At 42.8% G+C, this 21533-nt stretch overlaps 1 protein-coding gene across 1 annotated transcript in view; it reads right to left on the bottom strand.

Moving 5' to 3' along the window:
• The window catches only part of LOC149286657 (rab effector MyRIP-like), a 219743-nt gene that overhangs the window by 13697 nt on the left and 184513 nt on the right, over positions 1–21533 (bottom strand). Inside the window, exon 11 of the mRNA XM_089493825.1 lies at positions 6200–6388. Within this exon, the coding sequence (XP_089349951.1) occupies positions 6200–6388 (189 nt within the window). The remainder of the gene's footprint in view (positions 1–6199; positions 6389–21533) is intronic.

Here is a 21533-nt window from a genome sequence, read left to right on the forward strand (position 1 = left end):
GTCGCACATACTGACTCTGTAAACTCTGTCCCCAAAAAGTACTGTGACGGAAGCCTCCATCACTGGGGCCACTGGAGAAGCCTGACTGCCAGCCTCCTCCCTATTGACTATGGGCCCTGGGTTTGTAGAGACTTCTGTGGCTACCCCCAGCAGTATCATCTCATCACTGGCTGAGGGGATTATCTCCAGCAGACAGCCAGGATCTGCCACCAGGGAGTGACCACCATTCTTTGATGTTTAATGTTGTATAAATCAGTCTCCCCCCCCCACACACACCTATTGTATTGTTAATCCCGTTACTGCCCCTGTTGTCTCTGAGAGGCAGATTAAGGGGGCGGTTTGTGTCCCAATATCTTGTTTTATGTTAATGTGTGTTTTGCTGGATATATCCAGCTCTGTGTGTCTAAAATAAATCAGTCTTTGGTTTTACCCTACACTGAGTCTCGGCGAGTGACTGGGGAACCGGGGAAAGTGTGTTGTCCCAGGCTAAGGGAGCACAAGACAGCGGAGGTAGTCGGTCGGACTAGCCAGCTCCGTGACATTGGTGGCAGCGGTGGGAATTGCTTCTTAGTCCGAGGGACACTTACTTTCTACCGGGATTAACCGACAGGACGGCAGACTTCGGTCGCCTTGACGAGGACATGGATGTGGTATCAGAATTCCAGGGGCTGCTGCGGGTCATCCTCTCCTGCTACACCACTGCCCTGCCTACAGAACAATACCAGAACCTGAGGCAAGTGGTTCGACGGTCAGTATGGCAGAGGGCTGTTATACGCCGGGGTCAGTGTCTTCCAAGCTCCGAACAAAAGATTAGAGACCAGCGGGAACTACGGATGTCATTCCTGGGACAGCAACCCCAGGAGCAATGGGTATCCGAATTGGACAAGCTGGTCCAACAGGAGGTAGAGCTGGAAGATCACTATAGGGCTCTGCAGTGGTATACAGAGCAAGCATATTGGGGAACTGCGAAAGAATGTTCTCCAGAGGGCTATGACTTCGGTGGCCTGGGATTATTATGGGATAGTCTTCAGGAGGATCCAGACTTCGGCAGCACAGCGGAGTGGCGGATTGAGGACATCCGGGATTTCAGGGAGTGGGACCTCCCAGATGCACTAGAATTTAAAGGTGATTTAGACTTTTTAATTACACAGGAGTGGGAACTGGAGAAGGCGTATAAAAAACTGTTCGAACGCGTTCAACAGAATGCCCCAGTGTCCAGGGATTGTGTGGATTTTGTGGATGTGATTGAGTGGTCAGCTGAGGATGTTGACCCAGGCGGGGTGGATGGGACTGCGGTCTCCACCCCTGAGTCACAGGGATGCTGGGCAGCTAATCCAGATCCAATACTGGAGCTGTGCGACTTTACACCACAACCAAAGACTGGGGATTTATTTGATTTATTGTCTGAGGATGTTAACCCAAGAGGGGTGGATAACACTGCAGTCTCCACACCTGGGTCCTCAGAATGCTGGGCAGTCTGCCCAGATCTCTTAGTCCCAGCTGAAGAGCTAGCAACAGGGCAGAGCGCTGCTGGCTTCTGCCCCACACCTGCAATCACTACAGGGATCCAGGGAGATGCGGCAGCCGGCCCTTCTCCCCAGCGGCAGCTCACATGTCCGGGAGCGGAGGAAGTGGCCCTCCCTCCCCAGCGGCAGGCCGACCCACAAGATGCCCTAACCCCAGCTGAAGTGCTGGCAACAGGGCAGAGCATCGCTGGCCTGTGCCCAGCACCTACCAAAGCTGCAGGAATTCAGGGAGATACAGCGGCCGACCTGCCCCCCCAGCAGAAGCAGGGAGGTGGAACAGCCGGTCCATCTCCCCAGCGGCAGAACCTAATTCTGGGACCGGATCAACCTGAACTCCCTCCTCAACGGCAGCAGGAGCACCAGGGAGGGGATGCAGGCGGCATCCCTCCCCAGCGGTACCCGGGAGATGGCGCAGCCGGCCCATCTTCCCAGCAGCAGCAGGAGCAACAATTTTGGGAGGGCATTGATGGGCCAAATAAACTGACTGACTACGGAGTCAACCCGTTTGGGGTCTCATCCTATGTCAGTCCAATTCGGAGGGGGAAGAATTGTGACGGAAGCCTCCATCACTGGGGCCACTGGAGAAGCCTGACTGCCAGCCTCCTCCCTATTGACTATGGGCCCTGGGTTTGTAGAGACTTCTGTGGCTACCCCCAGCAGTATCATCTCATCACTGGCTGAGGGGATTATCTCCAGCAGACAGCCAGGATCTGCCACCAGGGAGTGACCACCATTCTTTGATGTTTAATGTTGTATAAATCAGTCTCCCCCCCCCACACACACCTATTGTATTGTTAATCCCGTTACTGCCCCTGTTGTCTCTGAGAGGCAGATTAAGGGGGCGGTTTGTGTCCCAATATCTTGTTTTATGTTAATGTGTGTTTTGCTGGATATATCCAGCTCTGTGTGTCTAAAATAAATCAGTCTTCGTTTTGGTTTTACCCTACACTGAGTCTCGGCGAGTGACTGGGGAACCGGGGAAAGTGTGTTGTCCCAGGCTAAGGGAGCACAAGACAGCGGAGGTAGTCGGTCGGACTAGCCAGCTCCGTGACAAGTACCAAGACAACTTTGATAGGACCATTCAAACTTTGAAATGCTGCTCATTGGTATGCTATGGGTTGCTGGTGGCTATATTTGATAACGTCAAATAATGCTGTCTTTGGAAGATCAAACAATATTGAGCATCTAATTAACTTTTATCCAAACAATGTTGCATCTAATAAATGGATCAGAAATAATGTTATTTTTAAAGATATCATGACCATTATTATAGAAGCATTTTGACATAGCTTTCTACATGTATGTTTCAGTGCTATTTTAAGATGAAAATTTTGAAGCCACTTGATTTTACTCTCCAAGTTGCTGTAGTCTGAAAGTAGCTAATACAATTTGAAGAGCTTGTTAAAAGGGACATTAAAAAGCACATATAAAGTAGGACTGTGATACTTCAATTTTTTGCAACACTTCTTAGTTGCCTGGTTTTTACTATTTTGTTAATGGGCAAAATGTCTATATTCTCCCACCTCATTTTACTTTTTTTAATAAAAATGTATATTAAAGACACAAATTACTATGTAGTTTGCATTCAACTCAACCCATAGCTATTTACACTTACAACATGCCTACCTCCATTTCATAAATCATCTTAAGATTTAAGCCAAATAGAAAATAATGCATTACCCCCTCTATTTAAACCACCAAAATCACATGTAAAGCTTTTCATAGACCTGCTAAGTAAGTCGACATGACATCAGCCAAAAGGGGGCAGACCTTAGCCAGGCTGAACTGGCGATTTCGACGCACATTAATGGCAACAGCCACCTGATGGCATAGGTGTGCCCTTCTGCTGAATATGTGCGACCGCACCCTACCTTTTTATGTTTACATAGCGTGGCATTTGCCCGGTGTGCTAGGTGGCCAGTCCTGGTCTGAATCTAAGACGCTCTACAAGGTATTTCATATACAAATATTTTGAAGGAGAAGGTAGGGCCTCTGGGAAGGCTTAATAGATTCTTTTGAAATTAGGAGTTATATAAAAAAATAACATAAAAATGTTCCTTTCAAATAATTAAATGCTGTCTACATTGCTGAGCCTATAAACTTAGATATATATTTAAATAATGTAGTTCTATGTAAAAATCACACTCAACTTCCATATCACACTCAACTTACCTTCTTGATAGAATCTAAGTTGGGGACAACCTGTAATACACTGAATTTAAAGACCATTAACCTTATTTTGTGTTTTAACAAAATGTTCATTTAATGCATAGTTATGTTAAAATCGATGTCTTCCCTGTACCAGACAGTGAGAATCCAACAGCACGTATGGACGCTGTCAACACATGTACTGTCAGCGACCAACTCTGCCCACTGCAACAGAGCAGTGGGACTTTACAGAAACTCAATAGAAGGAGATTGGCTGCCATAATATGAATGTTACAGTAAGCACAGCTCATATGTGAATACTGTCATCGCTCTGATTGGCTGATCACAGTAATCATGTGTGGCGGCACTGGCGGGACAGCAGTATTGGTTTCCTTGATATTGGCAGAACTAGGCCATATTTCCCAGCATATTACATCAGCTGTGTTCAAAGCAATGATCTACCTAAATCCTGTCTGTTTGTGACTCTCTAGGCCTCGAATAGCATAATAAACCCACACTTTAGAGTAAATGGGTAGCAAAGTCAAGTTACATTTTACCTTTATTTTTGTTGAATAAATCATGATATGGTGTTGTAATATGTTATGTGTTGTTGTTCATCTTAGGTTGCATTTACCTAATTTTTAGACCTGCTTAGGAACAGATAATTGTTATTATGTCCTGATATGTAAAACCATAGTATTCAAAGAGGATGTACTTTCTTTTTCACACGACTGTAGCTATGTTTCACAGTTCTATTACGTAGTTTTCTCATGGCCTGAGAAAATACAAAAAGAATCCATAAAGGTACCGTGATTAACTTCTTAACGACCAATAACAGGCCAGGCACATCACGCAATAATGGTCACTTAACGACCAATGGCGTGCATGGCACGTCATGGCATTAAACAAGCTTAAGAAGTGACCTACGGCCGCTTTCTTTGCGTAAACGGCGTTGCTGTAGTCCTGTCATTTGTCTGGCCCCTCCCCGGGACGTCAACGTCTGCCATACATTGTATGGTGGTGGATGAACGTTATAAAAACTTGAATGGTATAGCTGAAATGCCTTGATAGCGAGGCATTTAGCAACATCAAACACCTACCCCAGGACACGCTGTGACCGCTCCAGAGAGTGGTCACAACCGATACTGCAAGAGATTTTGCCACTCGCAAGATGGCGGCGTGTGCTTAAAAAAATAACCAAGTTGCCAAAGTTTTCAAGAGGGTCTCTCCAGACCCTCTTCAGAACTCTGGCTCCCCTTGCAGGTTGAATACAGATACTGTATGCTTAACCGGACATTTTAATGAACCTCACCAATGAATAAGCCATATAAAATGTGCTGCTCCACATCACCCCAATCACTGGCAAATTAGTGTTACGATTAACATAATCAACATGTGAGTGTGTGTGGGGTTGTTGCATTCAACCCAATACATCTCTGCCAATGCAGACAGTTGGGGTGGGTGCAGTGCAATTGCATTCTCATTAATCCATCCATGCATTTGTGAGACCAATGTTAATTTAATAGGGACACTCAGTTATCATATGCATTAAAATTCACGTGTTGGTTGGAGTGTGTCTTATTATAATATCTTCCAGTAGCAATTGTGCTATATATATATATATATATATATATATATATATATATATATATATATAGTATTTGCTTGATTATAAGACAAGGTTTTTTCCAAGCAAATGCGCTGAAAAATAACCATCGTCTTATATTCTAGGTCGTCTTCTAATCAGACCTCAAATAGAGGTCTGACTACAAGACTAAGATCCAAATCCCACGCAGTGCTGCAGGGAACCTGGATCCACCCCTCTGGCGGCCGGTGGACGTCTGTGCGATGTCTGGGAGGGTAAGCATGGCATATATGGGGGAATTAGGGCTTTCTGGAGGCAGAGTGGCATATAGGGGGATAAAAAGGCTTTCTGGAGGCAGAGTGGCATATAGGGGGTTAAAAGGAATATCAGGGAGGCAGAGTGGCATATAATGGGTTAAAAGGAATATCAGGGAGGCAGAGTGGCATATCTGTGGGGCAGAGTGGCATATAGGGAGGTTAAAAGGCATATCAGTGAGGCAGAGTGGCATATAGGGGGTATAAGGCATTTCTGGGGTGCAGAGTGGCATTTAAGGGGGTATAAGCCATATCAGGATTGCAGATGTGCATAACTGGGGGCAAATAAAAGTTTTTATTAACTATGAGAAAATAGTTTAAATGTGAATCAATATTTACTAGTAAAACTTTTTTCTTATAGGGTAGTCTTATATTCCGGCTTTTTTCTTTTTTTCTAAATTAATATTCAAATTTTGGGGGGTCGTCTTATAATCGAGCAAATACCGGTATATATGTTATATACTCATAAGCTTGTTAAGATAATACATGTATAAATGGAACATTTCTGATGATGAAATAATAGTCCTTTAATTCTTTCTAAACTAAATATGTATTTTATATTCCTGTAGTCTACCAAGACTTAAAAAAAGAAATAATATTAAAGTAACCTTAAGAGCCAGTCTTACATTTTCTTCCAGTTTGGTCAGTTGCTCATCTAGTCTTACAGGGTTATCACCTATAGGAAAAGGCCCTCGTTCATGCGTATCTTCTGGGCAATCCCATGGTTCTGTCGATCCTGCTATCAATTCCTCGGTTGCATTGATGACTTTTAGAACTTCTGTTGATATGTTGCAGAGAGACACAGCAGAGTACTTCTGTTTATGTGCAAGAGTATATGGGGACAAAACAGCAGAATGTTAGAAAATTGGTAGTGGCAAAAATTTAATTGGATAACAGAATATCTTGTCATTCCAAGGTATTCACAACTTTTCTTAAGTTTATTCACACAGACATAAAAAAGTAACATATTTCACAAAGCAACGGACTACTTCTCCCATAACAGATGCTTGCAAGCAATAGTTCACTGCACAAAGGAGCCCTGCCAAAGTCAACGCAATCAGTAGTAGGTTATGGGTCTCTATCAACAGCAACATGCTAGAACAAAAACACAGGACACACCAGAGACTTCAATCTTTCAGGGAGCAGGGTTACCCCAGAAGAATAACATAGGTTCTCCGATAAAGAGTTTTAGCCATAGGGCCACTGTCCCCTCTTCAGTCTGTCCTGTCAATATGGGGGTAAACTTCAGGAGCAAGAAAAAGGTGTCAAAAGATCACCATTCGTGCTTCCTTAAGTTGCCAAACATCTTCCATGACCTACTAAAGTGGAGAGGGACGGAATATGACTTTACTATGCAAAAGGGCAACATTTAGGGGTACCCCTTAAACCAGGGCTAAAAAATCCCAGGCGCCAGGTCGGCATGGCGACAGAGAATTTTGTCCTAGGTGTTTGTCAGCCTGTTACATCCAGCAACAGCAAAAACGAGCCTCCATAAGTCCTTTGATGACTCCTGTAGGCATGGAAGCCTACAGCAGTCATCAAAGAGACTCCTCCCTGCAATGGCTGGTCTATAGACCAGCAATTGCATCCCAGCTGCCAGAGGCAGCTTCAGGGACAGGGGAGAGAGTTCTTCGGTCTCCACATTAGTGTGGAGAGCAGCCCCAACCCTCCCCTGCTGCCCGATCGCTCCATGAGAGCGACAGTGCAGAGTTAACCCCTTCAATGCCACAATTGTGTATGACACATTTGTGGCATTGCAGGGGTTAACATTTGTCCCCACAAGCTTGTGGGGACTAAATATCAGTCAATGCTGTGCTCCAATGGAACATCAGCATTGAAAGAGTTTAAAAAAAAAATCTAAAAAATAATAAAAAAAACCAGCATTGACCTGAAAGTCCAGGGTGCTTCCAGGTCAAACCCTGTGAGTTTAGTAAGTGGGCTGATGATGATCAGATCACTCCTGACCAACTGTTAGTTTAAAAAAAATCCTGGCTCCTAACTTTTTTAGCTGGCGCCTAGATTCACAACAAATTTGTCAAGCCCTGCCTTAAACAATGGCTGAACTGACCATGCAGAATTTATTGCTCAATAGATGAGATAAAATCAGTTAACCATTCATTATTATGCAGGGCTAACCCAAACAAACAAAAAACTGTTGAAATGACATGGACTTTAAGTAAATGAAAAGATAAAGACAAAGAAGGGGGAAGATAACAAAAAAAATGAAAAACCAAAAATTAGAATTCTGACGAAATGAGACAAAAAGCATGGAAAAATGTTACTGAAAAGAGAAACTAAGGGGTTAGAAGCAGAGATATGGTAAGTGATGAAAATGGTACTAGTGAGGTTTTCAGTACTATGATAACATTAAAGCTTTAATAAAATGCAATTAAATGTAACTAGAAAATAAAGGACAGGACAGTTCATTATTAATACCAGTGTTACAACCATGTTCTAGATGAAACTTCAAATAACTTTGGAATGTGTAATGATAAAATAGTGCCATTGCACACTACTGAAATTCATCCACACTCCAAACCAAAAAAAGTACTACAAGGCATTTTGAACCATATCATCCCTGGTTAGCACTTCCACAAATGAGGTTAACAAATAAGAACCGAAGTAAAGTGAATATTCTTACATTCCACATACCATGATACTAAAATAATTTCCATTGTAACACTACATTAGTACAAGTTCATATTTAGTGGGAAAAAATTGTTCCACTTTAACACAGGTTAATAGGAGTTTAACTTTAAACCAAACTGTTATATAAACAGCAATATATCTGACTTCCATAGTTGACCCAGGCTTGTTAATATATATCAACAACTGAAATCCCTTAGGAAAATAGTGCATAAAAGTCAATAAATGTAAGGATCCAATAAAATATAAATTGGAAAATTAAATATTTCAGCACACAAACTGGAAGTGCTGTTAACATTCAGTTAAGCCCCTTAAGACCTGATATGGATGATATTATAGGCAAAACATCAATATTCCTGAGCTAATATCCTACACAGGAACGACTTAATTGTAAATGTGGAAAATTGTTTACAGAAAATGACATAATGGTGATTTTCTACTGGTTTACTGGTTACCTAATACATAAACATAGAACTTGATGGTATATAAGAACCATTCAGCAGGCAGAAGTCTTGGGTGGGCCGATCCCTAGAGAAGACCCACTGAAGTCTTCAACGCTATCAACTGAAGTCTTCAAGAGGGGAGTGGGGGCCAGAAGGGACAATTCCCCCCTCACCACTCAGCTCCACCACTCAGTTCCACTGTGACTTTTGGCAACCCAATGGTGCTTAACTAACTCCAAAACCAAAAAGCACACGAGCACTGAAAACCAAAACAAACTGAATGGTGCAGGTGAAATAAGTCATGCCAGTGTTATCCACAGGCCCCAGGCAGATGGCTGGTAAATTAAAAAATCCCCCCTCCACCATCAGCCATTGGCCAGGTCAGTTTTAAGGGTGGGTAAAATAAAGTGCATCGAGAAGGTATCCCGAGTGAACATAGTACGCTTACCGACCCGTGCACTAAGAGAAAAATAATGTGGCCCCGCACACCACTCAAAGTGACGCATGCCCCAGGGGATCCATGCCAGGGGATACTATAACAACCTTGGGCTCGCTGATGCAACTCCTAGCCTTAAGACCAGAGGATCAAGTTTTCCCTGTCTCACAGGTACACCTGTTCTCTAACTTTAGATAAACTGCAGCCATAGACTGAGTGACTTCCGATGGGGAAGGCGATACTTTGTGGCTTAAAACATGTATGTTTGTTTATTACACTTACATTTTATTTCAAAGGAACTTGGAAAACTGTATTTCCTTTTTAGTAGTTAAACTGTCACTTCACATGATTTATTTCACAGTGCACACTATCAATTTTACTACTAAATCCTGGGAGTCTTAATGACCTAATGATAGTTGTCAGTCCACACAGGGATTAGTGAAAGATGCTATATGTTGATAGTAGTTAAAACTTAGTAGGTAACATGTATATAGGGCTGCAACTAACGATTATTTTAATAATCGATTAGTTGGCCGATTATTTTTTCGATTAATCTATTAATCGGATAAAAAAAAAACTATATGCAAATTTTTCGTTTATTTAAAATAATTTAATGAACTGGATGTTAAAAAACAACTTAAAATTTACATTAACATTCTTATTTTGTTATGATGTAATAAAAAACAATATTTTCAAAGTACAAGAACCCAAACACAATATTTATGAAACAAAATAACCCCAAACATTCTTAAAAGAGGTGGACTATTACTGTTCAAGAAACTTTGCCCCAGCCTGGCACTTTGCACCCAGCACTTTGCACCCAGCACTTTGCACCCAGCACTTTGCACCCAGCCCTGGCACTTTGCACTGTGCCCCTGCACCCAGTCTCCAACTCTGCCCTGCACCCAGCCCTGCCCCCACATTCTGCCCTGCCCCCACACTCACACCCTGCACCCACTCTGCCCTGCACCCACTCTGCCCTGCACCCACACTCACACCCTGCCCTGCATCCCCACCCCCACTCTGCCCTGCACCCAGTCTCCCACTCTGCCCTGCACCCACACCCTGCATCCCCACCCCCACTCTGCCCTGCACCCAGTCTCCTGCCCTGCCCCCACACTCACACCCTGCCCTGCACCCCCACCCCCACTCTGCCCTGCACTCAGTCTCCTACCCTGGCCTGCCCCCCCCACCCCCACTCTGCCCTGCACCCACACTCACACCCTGCCCTGCATCCCCTGAAACCCCACCCCCACGAATCGCTCTGTGCGAATGGAGCCACTCGCACAGAGCGAACCGCACAGAGCCACTCGCACAGAGCGATTCGCACAGACATGAAGAATACTTACCTCCGGGACGCGTCACATCCGTCACGTAACTAAAAGAAGGCGGAGACTGCAGAGCGTGTAGCAGAAGCGGGGAACGCTCGCGGAGGTAAGTAAAAGGAGCCGAGTGCTCCAACAACGAATCGATCACTCGATTAATCGATAACGGAAATCGTCGACAACGATTTCCGTTATCGATTATTATCGATTTGTTGTTTCAGCCCTACATGTATAATTGTAATATAAACTAGCAGCAAAAAACTATTTGAAAGGTTAAACAAATTAAGATGGGTTATCAATGTAAACTCAGTGAATTATTGATCATGCAAGATAGTATGGTTTATTTGCAAAGCTCAAGTAGCAAAACAAGGCACAAAGAAAAGGCAGCTAATCTCAGATAAACTTTAGGGTTCTGACCCTTCTATGATGGCAAAGAGTCATTAAGAAAGATGAACAGACACAGATCAGAAGCTCTTCAGATACAGACAGAGGTACCTGTAGCCCTCAAGCTCTGTAGTGCTTTTTACACTCATAAGTACCAATTAGATTGGAATACATCCGAGGAGACCATTATAGAAAAGGGTGGCAAATCAATGCTACTTAAGATTCGCAATGGAGCCTCAAAACTCCATGAACTCAAACTACTTTATGTCACTAATGAATGCCAAATAGCTTATAGTGTTCCATGTTTTAATGTTCAATACATTCTTACTGAATCTTCATTGCAGATGAGAGATTTATAATGAGTCGGCATCAACTGTTGCAATTCTATGTAATATGTAGTGTAGCTATAGAACATTTTCCAATTAAAAATGATTAGATGAATTTTCAGTCACTAACACTAAGATAGTATGTATTTGGACTTTATCTCTTGTTTTACGTTCAGCTATCAATTGGTATTTTTGTGATGATTGGTAATGTTTTTGAGAAGTGCGGAAAGGTATACTTTGGTCATTGGTCATTACAATATGGAAACACAAAATTTTCGACTGTGTGCCTATACTTTGTAATCTTCTAACAGCTATTGGAATAGAAAATTAAATTAACGATTTCAGAACAGTATTAAGCTCATAGTGAAAACTGCTTTTGTATCTTAGTATATGCATTTTTTGGTTATTCTATTAAGTTTGTAAGCTTGTTCTTGTCTCTCTCAAATTATTTCCATGTATTAATTGTATCATTTTATATATATATATATATATAGATATATTTATATAGCAACAGCAAGTTACTCAATTATACTAACCCTTGTATAAATAGCTGTTTAGAAAGAATCCAAACCCTCATTTTATATATATATATATATATATATATATATATATATATATATATTATGACTTGCATAAAGGCAGTTTGGCATCAGGCACAGGTGCTGGGCATTAAAAACTCCTAGAGCTTGATACTCAGGGAGACTTTTGGGGGAAGAGGAAGTTCCCTGTGCTCCCAGGGCAAGGAGATGCCCTGAACAAGAAGACCATCCCTGAGCCAAGTGAGGCAATACCTGCCTGGACATTTTGTGTGCTGTCTTGGGGAGGTTTTCCAGAGTCTGGCGTAGCTGGGTCTGGCTGGGAGGTTGAGTTAGTGGGTGATTAGGCTGGTCAGTCTGGACCAGCATAGTTCAGTTAGATTGGGAGCTAGGTTTTCTTTTTATGATTTGGTTTGTGGAGTTTAAGCGGTTACAATAAAGCTGGTGTTCCCGACTCTGATTGCCCTAGAGGACTGTGCTTAGGACCCCTAAATGTGACATGTATGGCCCTCATGCTACAGGGTCTGTCACAATATATATATATAATATTTTTGTATACGTGCATGTGTCCTTATCGTTGGCATAACTAATTGTTAATGAAGACTGGCTACTTGTTTCAAAACAAGACGAAAGACTAATAGCATACCTGAAAATACAAATATATCTCTAATAATGCACTTATGAAACAAATTAAAACTTGTGCAATGTTTAGAAAAGCTCCTTGTCAGGAACTGGGTCCATGCAGACGACTGTAATGACCCAGAGCGCCCAAAGATGGTGTTTCCGGAGTTATTGCGCAGTAGCAAGTTGGACAGGGCCTGGAGCAGGGCAACTGCACTCTCCCAGGTGGGCATCTAGGGTTGTGCGGCCACATACCAGGGCCCTGACATAGCAGCTGATGTTGTCCAGAACAAAGCAGAACTTGGTGATATCCTGCAGGCACCCTGGAGCAGGTATGAGACATAGCACTAGAATCATGTGCAGGATGCTGCAGGCTGGGAGCATGAAAGCTAAGCAGAGTAACAGCAGAAACAGAGCAAGCAAGGGGGACAGAGCAAGGAACAGGGAGACCAAGCGAAAAAGATAACCAGACAAGACATACAAGTACAGGACATAACAGAGGACAAGGCAAGGAACACAGGTGATGGAGTGAGGAGCTGGAATCCTCGGACGCTTCTCCTTTAAGCAAGGATAGGACATGGGGAGAGGAACCGAGATCCTCAGATGATTCAGGAAAATAGAGAGCAAAGGCCCATAAGAGACAGACAAACATGAATACAGGGCTAGCCTAGGACTACCACTACTACTTTGTTTAATAGGGTGTCCAGAAGACCAATGTTTTTTCTTATTATTTCATAATTTGTATTTCACATATTGGGGGGGGTGAGGCCAGACTTGGGTTTAATTTAGTTCCAAGTCGGTTGTCGTTTTCCTGCAGTAGGGTGTATGTTAGTTGAGATTATTTTTTGCATGTGGAAATGTAAATTGGGTTTGGGAATTTAAAATCTAATTTGTACAAGTTTGCTGCTGCGTTTTTAGCCAACTCGTACAGTACATATACTCATAGCTTAGGCTTCATTACATATATTTGTTATGTCTGTTAACTTTAAAGCTGCTCTTTATATACCAAACAGTCTAAGCTCTGCCCATGAATCACTCAATTGTGTCCTTCAACCTTGACTTTTGTTGATGTTTGTTCTGTCTTACATCTGACTAGGATACAGAAAAATCCAAAGAAGGAGCGTGGTAAGAAGTAGAGTCTAGGTAAAAGTGAAGAAAGATGGGGGACTATGAAGAGGGAAATTTAAGCAAGAGAGATAGGGCAATATGATGGACAAGTAGTCAACACAGGGATAGAATACATAAAACAAGGAATACAAGGATAGGAGGAAAGGGAAAAAGGAGAAATGTAAACTACGGTCAAGTGAATTGTCAGAACTGAGTAAGAAAACAGATATGGTATGGTATAAACAAGAAACAGTCAACAGTTCTTGATTTTAGCACCACACAAAAAAAACCAATAACTTTTGAAGAGATCCTCACTAAACCACTGACAATATTTTACTGTGAGATAGTTAAATTTTAGTGACAGGATGTTATACCTATGATGTAAAAGGGAAGTCAAGCAAGTTTTCCCTGGGGAAGCAAAAGTAGTTTGATCCATACCAAAATTTAAAGCGGCTATTCCTAGAGGTTTTGCTTCATATTGAGCATTTGATTCTGAATTGGAGACTTACTAACATTTTATGGCTGTAGTATGCTTAGCCCACCACTACGCCAAAGTACTCCAATATTCGGTGGGTCCTAACGCTAAACCCTGCCTACTGAAGTACTAATAAACTTAACATTGAAACTAAACACATATCAGAAAGACATACCTGTAGACTGCAGACTGAAACAAACATGACGGGTGGGGCACACCTTATAAAGGGAACAGAGCTTAAGCAAAGAGCAGAACTGGAATCAAGGAATCAGAAGCACAGAATAGAGCATAAGGAAATCCAGAAATGGATCATAGCAAAGGGGAAACTCTAGCGAGACGGGGGGAACAAGAGAGAGAAGCAGCTCTGAAGCCTGAATGGAGCCTGACACTACTATTTACTTTCCTAGATGATGTCAGGAAGGTACTGATGCTCATGGACATGCAGAGGATGCATTCATTATCAAAGATTATATTCTCGCCTAGTGGTTTGGTTCAGTATTGCTTTCGGTGGTGCCCTGGAATGTTTTGCATAGCCTTTTAAAACATATTTTAAAGGTTTATATGTAGCCAGCATTGCATAAAGATTTCCCTTGAAATAAATCTGCAGTGCAATATAATCGTGCATGCTAAAAATATTTTTTCCTACCTTCCTGAAGGCCACTGAGAGCCACAGTTATTAGATACAGGGCCCAGCCACACAATTATAATGGGAATAAGCAAATATTAGAAAACAAAAACTAATGGTAACATGAGATACATAAACATTTTTCATGCAAAATGAAATGTAGATCCCTCTATAACCCTAGTTTGTTGGTGGGCTTATCTCTGGCTTCTGATTGCGTTCATTGATCATTTTGGTTAGTAACAGGCATGGGAACCAAAGGGGATTTAAAGTAGGAATAAAAATTAAACGTCTCACCTGTTGTAGTACTGAGGACAAAAACTGCAGTTTTAAATGGTGGTCTAAAGCCTGACTCTTTTCCTAGTTTTTCAGAGAGCATTTGAGCAAAGAAAGAGTCAGAAGAAGCAACGTTAGAAATAGGAAAGGACACCCCTTTAACAAACCCCACCAATGCAACAGGAGACACTGAATATGTCAGTCTGATTTGAGTGTATAAATGTGCTTGAGAGAAGAATGTATAAGACATAATACACTATTGATTGTGCGAGTATATACTACAAAGGATTTTTAACGTCAAATAACCATGTAAACAAAGTTACCATAGATGATGCACCTTGCATGCAAGTTATTTGGGTATAATCACTAAGACGTCAAGTGGTCTGCCGAGTTTAGGGTCATTTAAAGAAACACATCACAATTAATACCTCCATTAAATTCCCATTACCAACAATTGCCACTTTCTTTCCTCACCCCTTGCTTATTGGGCAGCAGGTAAAAAAATAAGCCTCAGGAGTTATAGGCCCTAACTATACCCTTTGTTTAATAGGGTGTCCAGAAGACCAATGTTTTTTCTTATTTCATAATTTGTATTTCACATATTGGGGGGGGTGAGGCCAGACTTGGGTTTAATTTAGTTCCAAGTCGGTAGTTGTTTTCCTGCAGTAGGGTGTATGTTAGTTGAGATTATTTTTTGCATGTGGAAATGTAAGTTGGGTTTGGGAATTTAAAATCTAATTTGTACAAGTTTGCTGCTGCGTTTTTAGCCAAATCGTACAGTAACAAGTACTCATAGCTTAGGCTTCATTACATATATATATATATGTTATGTTAGTGACAGGATGTTATACCTATGATGTAAAAGGGAAGTCAAGCAAGTTTTCCCTGGGGCAGCAAAAGTAGTTTGATCCATACCAAAATTTAAAGCTGCTATTCCTAGAGGTTTTGCCTCATATTGAGCATTTGATTCTGACTCAGCCCTTGCTCCTTTCTACACACAATACTCCTTAAGAATTATTATCTATACTCCTCCTCCAAACGGATTAATCATTTACATAATTCACAATTATTGGGATGGCTTACTCATTTTTTTAAAAACATTCTATTCTACAAATCACCTACTGATACCTGTCCTAAATCTTTCCTATCAACTAAGTTTCCTTGAATATTGCAAGCACTAACAGTTACTTGTCATATTTTCACAACTACTTACCTCTGAAGAAGCCAATATCGGGAAATGTGTCAGGTTCTCCATAACACCAATTTTCGGTGTTAACTCCAGATACAAATTTTAACAAATATTGTATAAATCTCAATGCTTACGTGCTTGTTGCTTTTACTATGGTTTTACTATGACAAAGAATTGACTATTACATTTATTGTTTAAATATATGTATGTATGTATATATATATATATATATATATATATATATATTATACTGTTTAGTAGTTACATTAGTGCCCACTTACACTACTATTGCACATAGTATGAGACAATTTCTTGACAACATGCACAGGTAGAAGACACAGTGTGGTCTAAGATACACCTCTAAGAAGGCAGCTCATTTCTATGATCAGAACGCTTACCTGCATCAGCAAAATATCAGCAAAATAAAATCAAACAAATATCAATACTATACTATATTTGTCATCTAGAGGTATCTATTTTAGATGGTGTTTTAAAGGAACAGTCTAGACTTCAAAAATATATTTTCTTACATTTTTTAATGCATGTTAAAGTCTGTTTTGCATGGAATCCAATGCATTTTACTTAATGCATATTGGGGAATGCAATTGGCTGCCTCTACTAAAACCAGAGCTCCCCATAAATCAGTGGAAGTAGTGGCAGTCAATCACATGTGTGCTAGCTACACATATGATTGGTTCCTGCTATTCCAATTGACTAGAATGGAAGTGTTACTGAGCATGTGCAAGAAGCGTACATATAAATGCTTCCTGCTTTCATTAGAGGCAGCTGGGAGAGACGTTTTGTAACTTCTACAACTACAAAATGCAGGCATAAATTTGCAAGCGGTAAAATGCATTGGAATACATGCAGACATCTAACATGAAAACAGGGCTGGTGTTGACCTGTGAGCATTTCATATAAGAAAGCCATGGGTAATTAGTTACCGGGACAGTGGGGGTACAAGTCTCCAAGTGTACAATCAAATGAAATATTTTCGGGGGGGGCGTGGCTGACCGCCAGGGAAGATGGCTGTGTGAGAGCTGAGCTCCGTCTTCCCCCCGACATTATTTGCACGATCCGAGACCATCCTGGGTAGGAATAAGAAGGCGGAACGCGACCCTAAGACCCCGGGGGATCGAGGGAGGGGAGCATCCTCGTCCCTGAGAGACTATTTCCAGACGCCGAAAGACCTGGCTTCGCAGGATCCTGAGGCCTCCTCTCCCTCGAGTTCTGTGGAGGTAGGAGATCGGGCCCGCGATGTGCCCTCCCCACATGACCCACCTGCTACTCCCGTGGAGAGCGAAGCGGTCCGGCAGCTTTTTTCCTCTGCTCCGTGGAAGGCTGACTTTGGCCAGCTGATTGTGGAGCTTCGACAGGCTGTGAAGGAGGAGGTTGCCACGCTGCGCGCGGATTTGGCGGGCCTTGACCAGCGGGTTGCTCAGCAGGAACGAGACCTTGCCCAGCAGACCACGCGTATTTCTCGGGTGACCCAGGTCACTGCGCACCACACGGGACTTTTGGCGGATTACAGGCGACGCCTAGAGGACCTCGATAATCGGGGCCGTAGGCACAACGTGCGGATCAGAGGTGTCCCGGAGTCCCCCTCATCGGAGCCTGAAGACGTGTTTGCCATGCTCACCTGCATTTTCAATGGCCTGCTAAATCGGCCTGACGGATCTCCGATAGAGATGGATAGGGCTCACAGGGCTTTGCGACCGCGGGATATCATCTGCCGGATAGTGCCCTTCCAGCTTAAAGAGGACATCCTGCGCAAGGCCAGGGAAGTAGGTACCTGGCGTTTCCGCGGCCGTGAGATCTCCTTCTTTCCGGACCTCTCGGACATCACACTCCAGACGCGCCGTTGCCTGCGGCCTTTAACGGCTGAACTTCGACGCCGAGGCCTCCGCTACAGTTGGGGTTTCCCCTTTTGCCTCAAGGTACTGTCAGATATTTTATGATAGAAAACATGTATTTTATATATTCTGTATTTTACATGAGCACAAAATGGAGTCAGAGCCATTTTATTTTACTTAATCATATAATGATTATTTCTTTCTATCTTTGTTCCCTCTATAATTGAGAACAAAGAAGTATTCATGTATATAGATGTTTCAGTATATATGATCCAATTAACGTTATCTTCCATGAGAAAGTTAAGGAGTAGACACTACATATCCTTAGGAATGTAAATTGGAATGGGGGATACGTCGTAAGACCACCAAAACCTAATTTACTACCTAGGAGGCAACGTCTGGAGATATGGGTGACTACAAAGACCTGATTTACTATCTAGGAGGTAACATCTAAAGATAAGGTGACCAAGGATAAATTCCTAACACATATGTAATGGTCTGAAGTTATTTCTTAGACCAGAGCGTCTCTCGCAGGTAAATTAAGAAATTACAACGATGTAAATATGAGTAGAAGTCCTAATTATATGGGTAAAACCCACCATTATGATTGGAGAATTCCAATCAAGAGGTGGAGGCTATGATAATAAGCCCTGTTTTTAAAAGCTTAGGTTTTTAATAATTAAGGGTCGGACCTTAAAAAAAGAAACGGACCTGAAACAGACAGACCCTGACGGACTCATTTAAATTTAGCCCAGAGAATTGGAATCTCAAGATCCTGGCACCATAATCTTACTCTTAGAATTACTTTGAGTCCCAACCTATATAACTTTTAGAAAGTATATTTCTTTCCACTTAATTTCTTGCCACTGAACCTGGATTAACTTCTACAAGGACCAGTAGGACAACAGCAACAAGTGGTGGTAAATATAATTGTTTTATTATGCTGAATAGAGATAAATTTTGTCTTCTTCATATAGAATTCCCTGTTTCTGGGAAATAAATAATATATTGTATTATTGTATATGACGGCTTGTGAGACTGCAGCTTATAACCCGTGATAGTGACAATAATGAAAAGGTATTTTTACCTGTAGATGAAGTTTGACATTATTTGCATCTATTAGGAATTTCACTAAATACTCTTAGACATTATTAAATTATTTTAATCTCATATTAGTTGAACTAATATAATAGAGTTAGTGATCTTTTATTACCGCCCTGATTATCATTTTTGGTTGCTGAGTGGGATGGAAATTAATTGTGTGTGCTAGACTCATAAAGTAGTAATTCATATTGATAATATCGATAATATATTGTAATTGGAACTGATTCAATTTGACATGTTTTAAGAATTTTGTGTTTTATATCATGCACTGTGTGACTCCTATAGATATTTTATAAATTGTGTTTACAATAAATAATATTTTTGATTCATTATTATTGTGATATATATATCTAATTTGAATTATAATTTTCGGCGATCTGAAAGGATTTAGGATCGGAGATAAAATATAGGGTATCTCCTTAAATTAACATTGTGGATGTGGTTCTACAATCTTTGGTAGCGTCGTTATTTTGCGTGTGTGATAAAATATTGGTTTTACCTATTTTGTCTCATTAATATCCCTAACAGTACGTGTTGATAACGCCGTCAAGGTGCTTCGCTTCCCGCACGAATTGCCTGCCTTTTTGGAGGAACTACGCCTGCCCGAGCTCGACATAGTCGATTGGACCTTACCTGCTCTGCATGCTGGGGATGGCCCGACCGGGGGTCCCCTGCGCCAGAGGGCTCGAGGCCCCCCACGCACCTCTCGTCTTCGACGGCCTGATCCTGCTTCCGCGCATCCTGACTGGGCCGGTCCGGCTGTTCGGGTGAGGGAGAGTGAGGAGTAGCGGCTGCACGGTGTTCTCCGCGGTTCTTGGCTGGCCCTCCCCTCATGCCACCGTGTCGCTGTCTCCGTTTACAGTGGCCCCTCTCCGGGTCCGGGCGGTCTTTGACGACCCTGGTGTGCTGTCTGCTGTGAGGCCCCGGTGGCTCTTCTTATATTTTTTATTTTTATTTATTTTTTTAGTTTATTTACTTTTTTTTTTTTTGAGGGGGGGCTCCTGTTGTTTGGGTGGGGGTGCTGGATGGCTGGGCCTGGGACTCTGTCGTCATCACTTGGCCTGCGTCCCTCGCTGCTGGAGTTTTCCGGGCTGCCTGTCTCATCCATCGGCCATTGGCGACTTGGGGGGGTTCCGGTTGTTTGGGTGGGGGATTTGGGCCCGGGTGGACCTCCTCCGCCTGCTCCTCCCTTCGCTGGCAGGTTCCGTGCTGTACGGTTGACTTTTGCTCCGCCCCCGGACTGCGGTGCTCCGTCTGCCGGATTTGCCGGGCCCTGGTTCTGTATTTGGGATTCTCTTTATGGCTATGTGTATGTATGGGTGCATTACGGTACATGCTCTCTCGCCCCATTCTATCTCGGGTATATGTTTTCTGTTTGGGCTTGCCTTGGCTCTTCCTCCACTGTGGCCCCTGTCCCCTCTACACAGTGCGTCTCCTCTCCACATGCCCTCATGCACCGCATCTTCCTTCGGGTGCTGTTTTTTTTTTTTTTCTCCGTATACACATCTGCAAGGTTGGTTGCGCCGCTACGCGCTTTCTGTATCACACATTGCTGCAGGCTATGCTACTGGAGCTATATGGCTCGGTGTACACACTTATTGTTTTAATTTATTTTCCTTTCTCTTCTTTCTTTTACCGCTGCTGACTGCGGCACTCGCACCACACTCACACCACACGTTCACACCGCTGTGGCCCTGTTGCCCTTTTTGGCAGGGTCGTTGTCGCCGCTGCGCGCTTCCCGTGCCGCACGTTGACAAGGGCTATGCTGCTGGAGCTCTGTGGTCCGGTGTCCACACTTATCATTTTATTTTGTTTTCCTTTTTCTTCTTTATTTTGCCGGTGCCGCCTGGGGCACTCTCACCACACTCACACCACACACTCCCGCCACTGTGGCCTTGTTGCCCATATACCACACATTACCTCGGGCTCTGCTACTGGGGCTATATGGCCCGGAGTCCATATTTATTATTTTAATTTATTGTCCGTTTTCCTTTTTATTTTTCCGCTGCCACCTGCGGCACTCCCACCGCACTCACACCACGCGCTCCCGCCGCGTTCCCGCCAACTCACACATATTTATTTGCAGAGGGGGGTCGCTGCCTTCTCTCTGGGGGGGGCACGGTCTAGTTTCCGCACAATCTGCGTTTCCGTTTGCTTTGGTCTCGGGTTCTACTGCTGTCTGTCTACAGACGCTACTTGTTCCACGTATCTGTCGGGGGGGGGCGACTGTCTCTCCCACAGGGTTTTTGGTTTTCTTTTTATTGTTTCACCCTACTTACGTTTTAGTAGGGTGGTTTTTGTTCTTCTCGGTGGCTACCGCCGACCCCTTGCCTTGGGCATATCTATGCCTTGGCGTGGTCTACGGCGCCTATTACGGGTTGTCTGGCTGGACGTCCAAGTGTTGCCCTAGAGGCTGGTAAGGTTTACCCTACTTGTGTTGTGTCTGGTGTGTCTTTGTCTGTGTTCTTTTCCCCTTGTTTCCTTATCTGTTTTCCCTCCCCCCCCCCCCTTTTTTTTTTCTGTTATTTTATTTTCGTGATGTCCCACTCTGCTCCCTCACACTCGCTTCTTCGGCGGGATCTTATAGTTATGTCATATAATGTGAAGGGTCTTAATA

The sequence above is a fragment of the Sceloporus occidentalis genome, unplaced genomic scaffold (assembly GCF_023333645.1).
Source record: "Sceloporus occidentalis isolate IW3139 unplaced genomic scaffold, rSceOcc1.0.p SCAF_67, whole genome shotgun sequence".
NCBI classification, from domain to species: Eukaryota; Metazoa; Chordata; class Lepidosauria; order Squamata; family Phrynosomatidae; genus Sceloporus; species Sceloporus occidentalis.